Consider the following 12830-nt stretch of genomic DNA (forward strand, 5'->3'; position numbering starts at 1 on the left):
TAACTTGTCTATATACAAGGAGGACCAGTACTGAGTCAATGTGCAGGGGTACGAGGTAATTGAGGTAGATATATACACATAACTAGGAATAAAGTGACATAGTGAAGAGTAGCAGCAATGTATGTGATGAGTAAAAAAAGTTAGTGCAAAAAGAGTCAAGGCAGATAGTCCTGGTAGCTACAGTATTTGGTTAACTATTTAACTAACTATTTAGCAGTCCTATGGCCTGGGGGTAGAAGATGTTCAGGGTCCTCTTGGTTCCAGACTTGGTGCATCGGCACCACTTGCCGTGCGGCAGCAGAGAGAACAGTCTATGACTTGGGTGGCTGGAGTCTTTGACAATCTTTTGGGCCTTTCATAAACACCAGTATATATCTCTGAGAGAGATAACACCTTTATTGACACCAATATATTGACACCTATTGACACCTATATTCACATTAATACACTGAGTGTACATAACTTGTCTACAAAACATCTTTCAATGACATAAACTGACCAGGTGAATCCAGGTGAAAGCTATGATCCCTTATTGATGTCACATGTTACCCACTTCAATCAGTGTAGATGAAGGGGAGGAGACAGGTTAAATAATAATTTCTAAGCCTTGAGACAATGGATTGTGCATGTGTGCCATTCAGAGGGTGAATGGCAGAGGGTGAATGGACAAGACAAAATATTTAAGTGCCTTTGAACAGGGTATGGTAGTAGGTGCCAGGTGCACCGGTCCATGTCAAGAACTGCAACACTTTTCATTCTCAACAGTTTCCCGTGTGTATCAAGAATGGTCCACCACCCAAACGATATCCAGCCAACTTGACACAACTGTGGGAAGCTTTTTTTCATCTTTTTTAAAATTTATTTCACCTTTATTTAACCAGGTAGGCCAGCTGAGAACAAGTTCTCATTTACAACTGCGACCTGGCCAAGATAAAGCAAAGCAGTTCAACAAAAACAACACAGAGTTACACATGGGACAAAAAATTGTACAGTCGATAACAGAATAGAAAAATCTGTATACAGTGTGTGCAAATGAAGTAAGGAGGTAAGGCAATAAATAGGCCAATAGTGGCAAAGTAATTACAATTTAGCAATTTACACTGGAGTGATATATGTGCAGATGAGGATGTGCAAGTAGAAATACTGGTGTGCAAAAGAGCAGAAAAACCAAAACAAATATGGGGATGAGGTAGGTAATTGGTTGGATGGGCTATTTACAGATGGGCTATGTACAGCTGCAGCGATCGGTAAGCTGCTCTGACAGCTGACGAGTCAACATGGGCCAGCATCCTTGTGGAACGCTTTCGACACCTGTAGAGTCCATACCCTGACAAATTGTAGCTGTTCTGAGGGCAAAAGGGGTGTGTGTGGAGGGGGGGGGGGGGGGGGGGGGGGGGGGGATAAAACTCAATATTAGGAAGGTGTTCCAAATGTTTTGTACACTCAGTGTATATCTCTGGGGGGTGAAACTGCTCAAAACCTTTGGTATACAATAAGTACTTCGCTATGGACAGGTGGGATTGTAAAGAATATACTGAGAACATGATTTCATTTAGCCTCATATTCTTTTTGTTCACCTGCTGCTCAGATATTAGGAGCAGGCCTCAGTAAATATCTTTCTAGCTTGAGCATGACAAAGATTGTTCTCCATATGGTGCCATACATAACAAAACATTTCATTTTATACTCCAGCGTACATATAGCCTCACATTGTGAAAATCATATTCATCGTGTGTTTGCAAAGCACACACAAGCATGTGAATATACATATGCTTGTTTACTGAAGGCATTGGCCCAAAATAATGACATGTTGTTTTGTACTCCAGAATGTGTAATAGGATGCTATGGGTCAAGAGATTGCTTATATTACACAACTCTGTCTTATCTGTCAGCTTTCTACAGTTATTATGCCATGAAGTGACTCTACTACATAGTCCACTTGGTTTTATGCTATGAAAGCGTAATTACATTTACATTATTGCAGTCTATTCTTTGGGAAAATTGTGGATTTACACCCTATTATGATTGCACTGAGAAAGAGGCCAGCCATATGCAAAATAAGTATTTATTATGCTAATTATCAAATCAACAAGGAGCACTGGACCCATATTGGAGAGGACCACAGTCATTATGTACACAAGGACAGTCTCTTAGTGAAGCAAGAAATAAGCATTCATAACTGATGTTTTCATTTCGTTGATTTAAGAAACTAGGTGCAATCGTATATAATCGTATATAATCTAGTTGTTCAAATGTGAAGGTAAAACGGTCTTGGTGTAGATTAAGTTAGCAAGAAATCTACAAAATGTTGCTACTGATCATTACAATCCTATCCATTGTAATGTGATGAAGTCCAGCCTAAAAAAAGGAGCTCTATTTTAGATGATGGTGAGTCTTTATATGGTAGATATTTTATAAAATGTGATTCAGTGTCGTGGTCTGTATGCAGCAACCCTGGGAGGACAAATGGGGCTTGTGCCAAAAGGGGGATTCTGTCTGACCTGGAATCCCATGGCTAATGTGACACACAGCAACCCAAGGTGAGGCAGCCCTGAGCCCAGGCAGGCAGGCAGGCAGCCCAGTCAGGCAGGCAGCCCAGTCAGTCAGACAGGCAGGCAGCCCAGTCAGGCAGCCAGGCAGCCATTCCCACTGAGGTGTAGTGCTGCACGGAGTCCTTCAGGTGGTCACAAACACTATGTCAAACAGCTCATTAGCTTCAGCTGTGGCATTAATCACTTTGTGGAATCGTCCTGCATCATGTTTTTGACCCCAATCTAAACCCACTTTCATCAATGACACAGTCAGGGCTGAATTGAATGGGAGTGCGGTTAGGCAGGGCCCTACATGGAACATATGCATTCAGCCCATGTAGTGCAGCGCTCTGGAACATAACATTATGTGACTTTGATTATACACTTCCTGCTCATGTGATTGACCTAACAAAGCACTCTTGACTGCCATTTTCCTTTCACACCCCTCCCCCTATCTATCCCCTGGGATCGGTACATCTTTTTTTACCGTTTCATTTTGATTTCTTTTGTAGCTCAGGAAGTGCACCTGCTGAACATTATTTTCAATAAGCATCATCATGTATCATTGTAAGGACACATGCTCTAATCAAGTCAACCATCTGGCCGGCTGCTTATGCGCCATCAAGCTGAAATGCTTTACATCTGTTGATCAAATGGATGTTTCATTGTTTTCAGAGAACTCCCCGTGGCCCTTTCCTGCAGTCAATGACCAAAAGCACCCTCTTTGGCCTCATGGGTGGAATGTTATTCATATTTTTCATATTTTCATAATTAATAAAGATGATATAAAATAACATAAAGCAAAAATCCGGTGTTTCTTTGTCAAACAGTTTTGCTTACATTTCAGTCTTCTGTGATGTACACTACCGTTCAAAAGTTAGGGTCACTTAGAAATGTCCTTGTTTTGAAAGAAAAGCTCATTTTTTGTCCATTAAAATAACATCAAACTGATCAGAAATACAGTGTAGACGTTGTTAATGTTGTAAATGACTATTGAAGCTGGAAATGGCAGATTTCTTATGGAATATCTACATAGGCGTACAGAGACCCATTATCAGCAACCATCACTCCTGTGTTCCAATGGCACGTTGTGCTAGCTAATCCAAGTTTATCATTTTAAAAGGCTAATTGATCATTAGAAAACCCTTTTGCAATTATGTTAGCACAGCTGAAAATTGTTGTTCTGATTAAAGAAGCAATAAAACTAGCCTTCTTTAGACTAGTTGAGTATCTGGAGCATCAGCATTTATGGGTTCGAATACAGGCTCAAAATGGGCAGAAACAAAGACCTTTCTTCTGAAACTCATCAGTCTATTCTTGAGAAATTAAGGCTATTCCATGCAAGAAATTGCCAAGAAACTGAAGATCTCATACAACGCTGTGCACTACTCCCTTCACAGAACAGTGCAAACTGGCTCTAATCAGAATAGAAAGAGGAGTGGGAGGCCCCGGTGCACAGCTGAGCAAGAGGATAAGTACATTAGAGTGTCTAGTTTGAGAAACAGACGCCTCACAAGACCTCAACTGGCAGCTTCATTAAATAATACCCGCAAAACACCAGTCTCAACGTCAACAGATTTGAGATGCAGAGTTGCAAAGAAAAAGCCACATCTCAGACTGGCCAATAAAAAGAAAAGATTAAGATGGGCAAAAGAACACAGACACTGGACAGAGGAAGATTGTAAAAAAGTGTTAAGGACAGACTCATCTAAGTTTGAGGTGTTCTGATCACAAAGAAGAACATTCGTGAGACACAGAAAAAATGAAAAGATGCTGGAGGATTGCTTGACGCCATCTGTCAAGCATGGTGGAGGCAATGTGATGTTTTTGGGGTGCTTTGGTGGTGGTCAAGTGGGAGATTTGTACAGGGTAAAAGGGATCTTGAAGAAGGAAGGCTATCACTCCATTTTGCAATGCCATGCCATACCCTGTGGACGGTGCTTAATTGGAGCCAATTTCCTCCTACAACAGGACAATGACCCAAAGCAAAGCTCCAAACTATGCAATAACTATTTAGGGAAGAAGCATTCAGCTGGTATTCTGTCTATAATGGAGTGGCCAACACAGTCACCGGATCTCAACCCTATTGAGCTGTTGTGGGAGAAGCTTGACCGTAAGGTACATAAGAAGTGCCTATTAAGTCAATCCAACTTGTGGGAGGTGCTTCAGGAAGTATGGGGTGAAATCTCTTCAGATTACCTCAACAAATTGAGAACTAGAATGCCAAAGGTCTGCCAAAGGCTGTAATTGCTGCAAATGGAGTATTCTTTGACGAAAGCAAAGTTTGAAGGACACAATTACTATTTCAATTAAAAATCATTATTTATAACCTTGTCAACGTCTTGACTATATTTCATGGAAAACAAGGACATTTCTAAGTGACCCCAAACTTTTGAACGGTATTGTATATAAAGACTAAATCTGACATATATAGACCACCAAATGCTACCAGTCAGTATCTGGATAACAACTGTGAAATGGTTGATAACGTATGTGATATCAACAGAGAGGTATATTTTCTGGGTGATTTAAATATTGACTGGCTTTCATCAAGCTGCCCACTCAAGAAAAAGCTTCAAACTGTAACCAGTGCCTGCAACCTTGTTCAGGTTATCAGTCAACCTACCAGGGTAGTTACAAACAGCACAGGAATGAAATCATCAATATATATTGATCACATCTTCGCTTATGCTGCAGAATTGTGCTCTAAAGCAGTATCCAGATCCATCGGATGTAGTGATCACAATATAATAGCCAATAGCCATCTAGGAAAACCAAAGTTCCAAAGGCTGGGCCTAATATAGTGTATAAGAGGTCATACAATAAGTTTTGTAGTGATTCCTATGTTATTGATGTAAAGAATATCTGTTGATCCATGGTGTGTAATGAGGAGCAAACAGAAACTGAAATTGCTTATTCCAGTGGCTAATAAGCATGCACTCATTAAGAAAATGACTGTAAAAAATGTTAAATCCCCGTGGATTGATGAGGAATTGAACAATTGTATGGTTGAGAGGGATGAGGCAAAAGGAATGGCAAATAAGTCTGGCTGCTCAACCGATTGGCAAACTTATTGCAAATTGAGAAATCATGTGACTAAATTGAATAAAAATAAGAAGAAACTACACTATGAAACCAAGATAAATGAAATAAAGAATGATAGTAAAAAGCTTTGTAGCACCTTAAATTAAATTCTGGGAAAAAAGGCAAACTCAGCTCCATCATTCAATGAAACAGATGGCTCATTCATCACAAAACCAACTGATATTGCCAACTACTTGAATGATTTTTTTCATTGGCAAGACTAGCAAACTTAGGCATAACATGCCAGCAACAAATGCTGCCACTACACATCCAAGTATATCTGACCAAATTATGAAAGACAAGCATCGTAATTTTAAATTCCGTAAAGTTACTGTGGAAGAGGTGAAAAAAGTATTGTTGTCTATCAACAATGACATGCCACCGGGGTCTGACAACTTGGATGGAAAATGACTGAGGATAATAGCATTCGATATTGCCACTCCTATTTGCCACATCTTCAATTTAAGACTAGAAAGTGTGTGCCCTCAGGCTTGGAGGGAAGCAAAAGTCATTCCGCTACCTAACAATAGTAAAGCCCCCTTTAATGGCTCAAATAGCTGACCAATCAGCCTGTTACCAATCCTTAGTAAACCTCTGGTAAAAATTGTGTTTGACCAGATACAACACTATTTTACAGTAAATAAATTGACAACAAACTTTCAGTACGCTTATAGAGATGGACATTCAACAAGCACAGCACTTACACAAATGACTGATGATTGGCTGAAAGAAATTGATGATAAATAAATTGTGGTGGCTGTTTTGTTAGACTTGAGTGCGGCCTTTGACATTATCGATCATAGTCTGCTGCTGGCAAAACTTATGTGTTATGGCTTTACACACCCTGCTATATCGTGGATGAAGAGTTACCTGTCTAACAGAACACAGAAGGTGTTCTTTAATTGAAGACTTTCCAACATAATCCAGGTAGAATCAGGAATTCCCCAGGGTAGCTGTCTAGGCCCATTACTTTTTTCAATCTTTACTAATGACATGCCACTGGCTTTGAGGAAAGCCAGAGTGTCTATGTATGCGGATGACTCAGCACTATACATGTCAGCTACTACAGCAGCTGAAATGACTGCAACACTTAACAAAGAGTTGCAGTTCATATCAGAGTGGGTGGCAAGGAATAAGTTAGTCCTAAATATTTAAAAAACTAAAATAATTGTATTTGGTACAAATCAGTCACTAAACCCTAAACCTCAACAAAATCTTGTAATAAATAATGTGGAAATTGAGCAAGTTAAGGTGACTAAACTGCTGGGAGTTACCCTGGATTGTAAACTGTCCTGGTCAAAACATATTGATACAACAGTAGCTAAGATGGGGAGAAGTCTGTCCATGATAAGGCGCTGCTCTACCTTCTTGACAGCACTGTCAACAAGGCAGGTCCTACAGGCCCTAGTTTTGTCGCACCTGGACTACTGTTCTGTCATGTGGTCAGGAGCCACAAAAAATTACTTAGGAGAATTGCAATTGGTTCAGAATAGGGCAGCACGGCTGGCCCTTGGATGTACACAGACAGCTAATATTAATAATATGTATGTCAATCTCTCCTGGCTCAAAGTGGAGGAGAGATTGACTTCATCACTACTTGTATTTGTGAGAGGTATTGACATGTTGTGATGCACCGAGCTGTCTGTTTGAACTACTGACACACAGCTCGGACACCCATGCATACCCCACGAGACATGCCACCAGAGGTCTCTTCACAGTCCCCAAGTCCAGAACAGACTTTGGCATGCACACAGTACTAAATAGAGCCATGACTACATGGAACTCTATTCCACATCAAGTAACTCATGCAAGCAATACAATTAGATTTAAAAACCAGATTAAAAAAACACCTTATGGAACAGCGGGTACTGTAAAGCAACACAAACATAGGCACAGATACATGCATACACACACACACAATATTATACGCACTATACACACACAAACACATGGATTTTTGTACTGTATATATGTGGTAGTGGTGGAGTAGGGGACAGAGAGCACACAGTATGTTTTAAATTTTTTATAAACTTCCTTAATTTTGCTGCACCCCAGGAAGAGTAGCTGCTGCCTCCATAATAAATACAAATACAAATGGTACAGGTGTTTTCTTTTTTAAAGCCCATAACCATGTGTGTGAGGTGTATACTTTTATTTCAAAGTAGATTTGTTTAAGACTACCAAGAAACACTTTGTGTGACACTGATTTAGCCCACAGCTGTAAAAGGTTTTAACCTTTGAGGCTCTCTAAACTTTTTTGGCTGTCCTACACAAGCTTTATTGATGTTGTTGTGTTTTTATGGCACAATGATAGGTAGGTGGGCGCAGAGGTGATTCAGATCATTACAAAAGAGGATAATGCTCCACGTTTACCTCAAGATCAGGCAGGCTTTGAATGGTAATCTTTACGGCACTGTTTGTGGTCTATGGAAATGCAGGCACTGCATTGCGGGATTTAGTGAGGCACCTGTCATCAGCCACTGATATGTTATGCACATCTCCAGTTCTTAAAGAGAGATTTAGGCTAAGGTTATCAAGATAGAGGCTCACACTTTTTATAGTTGATGTCTAGGCCGCATATTTGGCACAGCTGAATTGTGGGACATATCTAAGTATAGTGGCAATGCATGGAATCAAGATAAGAGTCCATGAGACCAACTTGATGCATACATTTAAACCACTCCCAGAGGGTCAGCATCACTAAAGAATATGAAAGCATGTCTTTGACGTTACAATGAATTATTCCACTTATTTAGAGCATTAGTCCCAAAGTCTCTGAATGGCTGTAGAAACTCTCAGCCCCCTTAAACAGACAGCCTTGCCAGTAATGTCATGTGTTCCTTCAATGAACTCTAAATAAGTAATGGGCTGGTCGACATGTGAAAGGGGAGGCTGCTGCAGATATACACCAGTCTGCTGCTGCGTACATACACCCGTCTGCTGCTGCGTACATACACTAGTCTGCTGCTGCGTACATACACCAGTCTGCTGCTGCGTACATACACCAGTCTGCTGCTGCGTACATACACCAGTCTGCTGCTGCGTACATACACCAGTCTGCTGCTGCGTACATACACCAGTCTGCTGCTGCGTACATACACCAGTCTGCTGCTGCGTACATACACCAGTCTGCTGCTGCGTACATACACCAGTCTGCTGCTGCGTACATACACCAGTCTGCTGCTGCGTACATACACCAGTCTGCTGCTGCATACATACACCAGTCTGCTGCTGCGTACATACACCAGTCTGCTGCTGCGTACATACACCAGTCTGCTGCTGCATACATACACCAGTCTGCTGCCTACCAGAACAAACGCCAATGAATGAATTCATTTATTAAATAAACATGTATTTCATATTTATTGTAGTCTTTGGAAATTCAAGAAAAGCCATCTGTTCTTGCTGGGATTAATAACGCATTGGATTCAATAATAAGGTCATCAGCAGACTGTAGTTTACACTGAAGCGTGTCCACCTCTAGAACACACACCAGGGTTCCAGAACACACACCAGGGTTCCAGAACACACACCAGAGTTCCAGAACCTACACCAGGGTTCCAGAACACACACCATGGTGAGTTCTTTTCAATACTACAGGCCCATTCATTAAGCTCCTTGCATTGTGGATTGATACATCACTGACTCAACCCCCCCCCCCCCCCACAAAAGCCTGTTTTGGTTATGAATATCATACAGATATCATGAGGCCCTTTGAGAAGGTTACATTTATATGAAATAATATATTTTTATATATCCTGGCATTGACTATGCACTTTTGTATATTTCAAATCGGTATTATGTATTTACTGCACACATAGTCCATACAATATGTGCATATAAAGTACATGCGGTGGTCCCGTCTCTTGTTCTTTCATCACAGTGGTATTATACTGCAGTCAAACACAACACACACAATGCAGTGTAATTCTGTCCTGTATTATCAACAGAGAAGAAGCCCCTCAGCTACACTTTTAATCACTTTCTTTGATTGATTATCCGTGTGTAAAAAAGTGCCCACTTTGCACTAAAAATGTCACTGTAAATATTTGACAAATAGCCCCTCTCCAGCCTCCTCCAACAACTTAACTTTGCAAATGAGTGCATATACATATACAGTAAACAGCACGTGTATATTGGCATGTTCCATCATACATACATGCATTAAACCATGTCAGAGAGAGAGAGAGAGAGAGAGAGAGAGAGAGAGAGAGAGAGAGAGAGAGAGAGAGAGAGAGAGAGAGAGAGAGAGAGAGAGAGAGAGAGAGAGAGAGAGAGAGAGAGAGCGAGAGAGAGAGAGAGAGAGAGAGAGAGAGAGAGAGAGAGAGAGAGAGAGAGAGAGAGATGGTCACTGACAGAATCCATTCTGTGATATTGATTTTCACAGTAGAAAGTAAAGGTGCTTCAAAGTGTGTCATGTCAGACTGATGCACCATCTTAACTGTTGATTCCCTCATTGATATACAGTTATTCAGTTATACAGTTACCAAAGTCACAATACTGCAATGTCGGGAAAAATACAAATAAACACAACAAAGACTTGTGTATTATTCATTTCGATGCATGCTTTGTAAGAGAAGATCTTGTGGATTCCTCAGGTTGACAAAAATGAAGTTTTGCTGAATAAGCAAATGTTATGCAGTAGCTATCTCAAAGTCCTCTGTAATGTGTCTGTATAGAATGATGGGGCCGTTTGTAATGGAAAACAGAGGGAATTGCATGCAGATCCCCACTGGGCACAGACGTCAATTCAACATTTATTCCACGTTGGTTCAATGTAATTTCATTGAAATGATGTGGAAACAACATTGATTCAACCAGTGACGGAGGGGAAATTAGTGCCTGTACCTGTAACAAATCTATTATGCTCCCGATTCGATTTACCGCACCAAAATATATCTGCATACACAACATAAATATGCAAATCACATCAGATTACATTTTTCTCTAACTGAATAATTTGGGATTATCAGTAGTAGGCAGGATAAATCTACTTTTTCTCTTGGCCTTGCTGCAGTCTGAGTTCCCTCTCCCCACACTCACACGCACTCACACAAACACTCACACAAAGGGAATGAAACGCATTGCTCACCCAGCGCCTGATGAAATTCAGCCGACACTGGGGTCATGGAGTTGTGTTGGAGACCATTGATGTTGAGCGCCCCCATCTGGTGAATCTGGGTGGCGGGGAAGGCCACGCTGGGAGTCAGGTAGCCCCCGTGGCTCGCTGCCATGATGGCTGCCTGTTGCTGCATGAGCTGGGGGAACAGGAGGGAGAGATGGAGCGAGATTAGTATGGATGGTGGGAGAACAGAGAAAGATTAGTATGGATGGTGGGAGTACAGAGAAAGATGAATGGATGGTGGGAGTACAGAGAAAGATTAGTATGGATGGTGGGAGAACAGAGAAAGATTAGTATGGATGGTGGGAGTACAGAGAAAGATGAATGGATGGTGGGAGTACAGAGAAAGATTAGTATGGATGGTGGGAGAACAGAGAAAGATTAGTATGGATGGTGGGAGTACAGAGAAAGATTAGTATGGATGGTGGGAGTACAGAGAAAGATGAATGGATGGTGGGAGAACAGAGAAAGATTAGTATGGATGGTGGGAGAACAGAGAAAGATTAGTATGGATGGTGGGAGAACAGAGAAAGATTAGTATGGATGGTGGGAGAACAGAGGAAGATTAGTATGGATGGTGGGAGAACAGAGAAAGATTAGTATGGATGGTGGGAGAACAGAGAAAGATTAGTATGGATGGTGGGAGAACAGAGAAAGATTAGTATGGATGGTGGGAGAACAGAGAAAGATTAGTATGGATGGTGGGAGAACAGAGAAAGATTAGTATGGATGGTGGGAGAACAGAGAAAGATTAGTATGGATGGTGGGAGAACAGAGAAAGATTAGTATGGATGGTGGGAGAACAGAGAAAGATTAGTATGGATGGTGGGAGAACAGAGAAAGATTAGTATGGATGGTGGGAGAACAGAGAAAGATTAGTATGGATGGTGGGAGAACAGAGAAAGATTAGTATGGATGGTGGGAGTACAGAGAAAGATTAGTATGGATGGTGGGAGAACAGAGAAAGATTAGTATGGATGGTGGGAGAACAGAGAAAGATTAGTATGGATGGTGGGAGAACAGAGAAAGATTAGTATGGATGGTGGGAGAACAGAGAAAGATTAGTATGGATGGTGGGAGAACAGAGAAAGATTAGTATGGATGGTGGGAGAACAGAGAAAGATTAGTATGGATGGTGGGAGAACAGAGAAAGATTAGTATGGATGGTGGGAGAACAGAGAAAGATTAGTATGGATGGTGGGAGAACAGAGGAAAATTAGTATGGATGGTGAGTGAGAGAGAGAGAGAGAGAGAGAGAGAGAGAGAGAGAGAGAGAGAGAGAGAGAGAGAGAGAGAGAGAGAGAGAGAGATGGGAGTTGATGGATGGATAGTGCATGAAAGTGAACAGAAAGGAGAGCGGAATAAAATAATGGGAAGGGGATAAAAGTCTGTAAAGCGATGTTTAGTGAATCTGTCTATCCTCACAGTGAGTGGGCTGTCAGCAGCTGAAGGAATGGTTCAATAGCTGTCTGTTGGGCTCATTTAAATCAACGGATTGACATGTGCATATTATTCCTATCTCTAGGGAGAATTGAATTGAATTGCATTTATCTTCCTTTGTCAAACTTCTCTGTGAGTGTCCCTCTCTGGTTGTGTAAGGTAAAGTGGAGGGGCAGTGACATCTCTCAGTGGCTGCGCTCGTTGAGCTCTTTTTCATTTGCTGCGGTGCCACTGGCGTGTCATTAGCAGCGACCTGTAATGGCAGTCCATTTATACTGGACACACTGTTAAAGAACTGGGCTGACACCCTCTACCACTTAGCATTAACACACACACAGCTAAACCCATTCTCTATCCAATACTGCCTAGAATATACCCCCACACACACATACCTAGTATTTCTGCTCTTAGTTTTCTCTCTGCAGTGCAGAGGGCCTAATTCCAGAGAAAATCCATCACTGTACAATGGTGTTTGCAACCTCTGGACTAGAGGGTTTATCTGGGGAATCAATGCTATTGTGTGGGGCATGTACTTCATGTTCAGGGAGGCAGCTACAGTATTTGGAGGAAAAACATGAGCATGGTGGGACTATCCCATTGCTCCTTATTCCTGTTTAATAACCCACAGCTCCCTCCGTCCAGTTGAAAAAGTG

General features: G+C 41.4%; 1 protein-coding gene across 20 annotated transcripts in view; it reads right to left on the minus strand.

Moving 5' to 3' along the window:
• The window catches only part of celf5a (cugbp, Elav-like family member 5a), a 362637-nt gene that overhangs the window by 10068 nt on the left and 339739 nt on the right, over positions 1–12830 (minus strand). For 18 of the 20 annotated variants that reach the window (XM_038999337.1, XM_038999326.1, XM_038999335.1 and 15 more), the window contains 2 exons: positions 10736–10873; positions 7305–7323 (listed from right to left, as the gene is read on the minus strand). In XM_038999337.1, the coding sequence (XP_038855265.1) occupies positions 7305–7323; positions 10736–10873 (157 nt within the window). Of the gene's footprint in view, positions 1–3736; positions 3741–7304; positions 7324–10735; positions 10874–12830 lie in introns of all 20 variants that reach the window. The other 2 variants (XM_038999318.1, XM_038999327.1) reach the window with 2 other exon arrangements.

This window comes from Salvelinus namaycush, chromosome 8 (genome assembly GCF_016432855.1).
Source record: "Salvelinus namaycush isolate Seneca chromosome 8, SaNama_1.0, whole genome shotgun sequence".
NCBI lineage: Eukaryota > Metazoa > Chordata > Actinopteri > Salmoniformes > Salmonidae > Salvelinus > Salvelinus namaycush.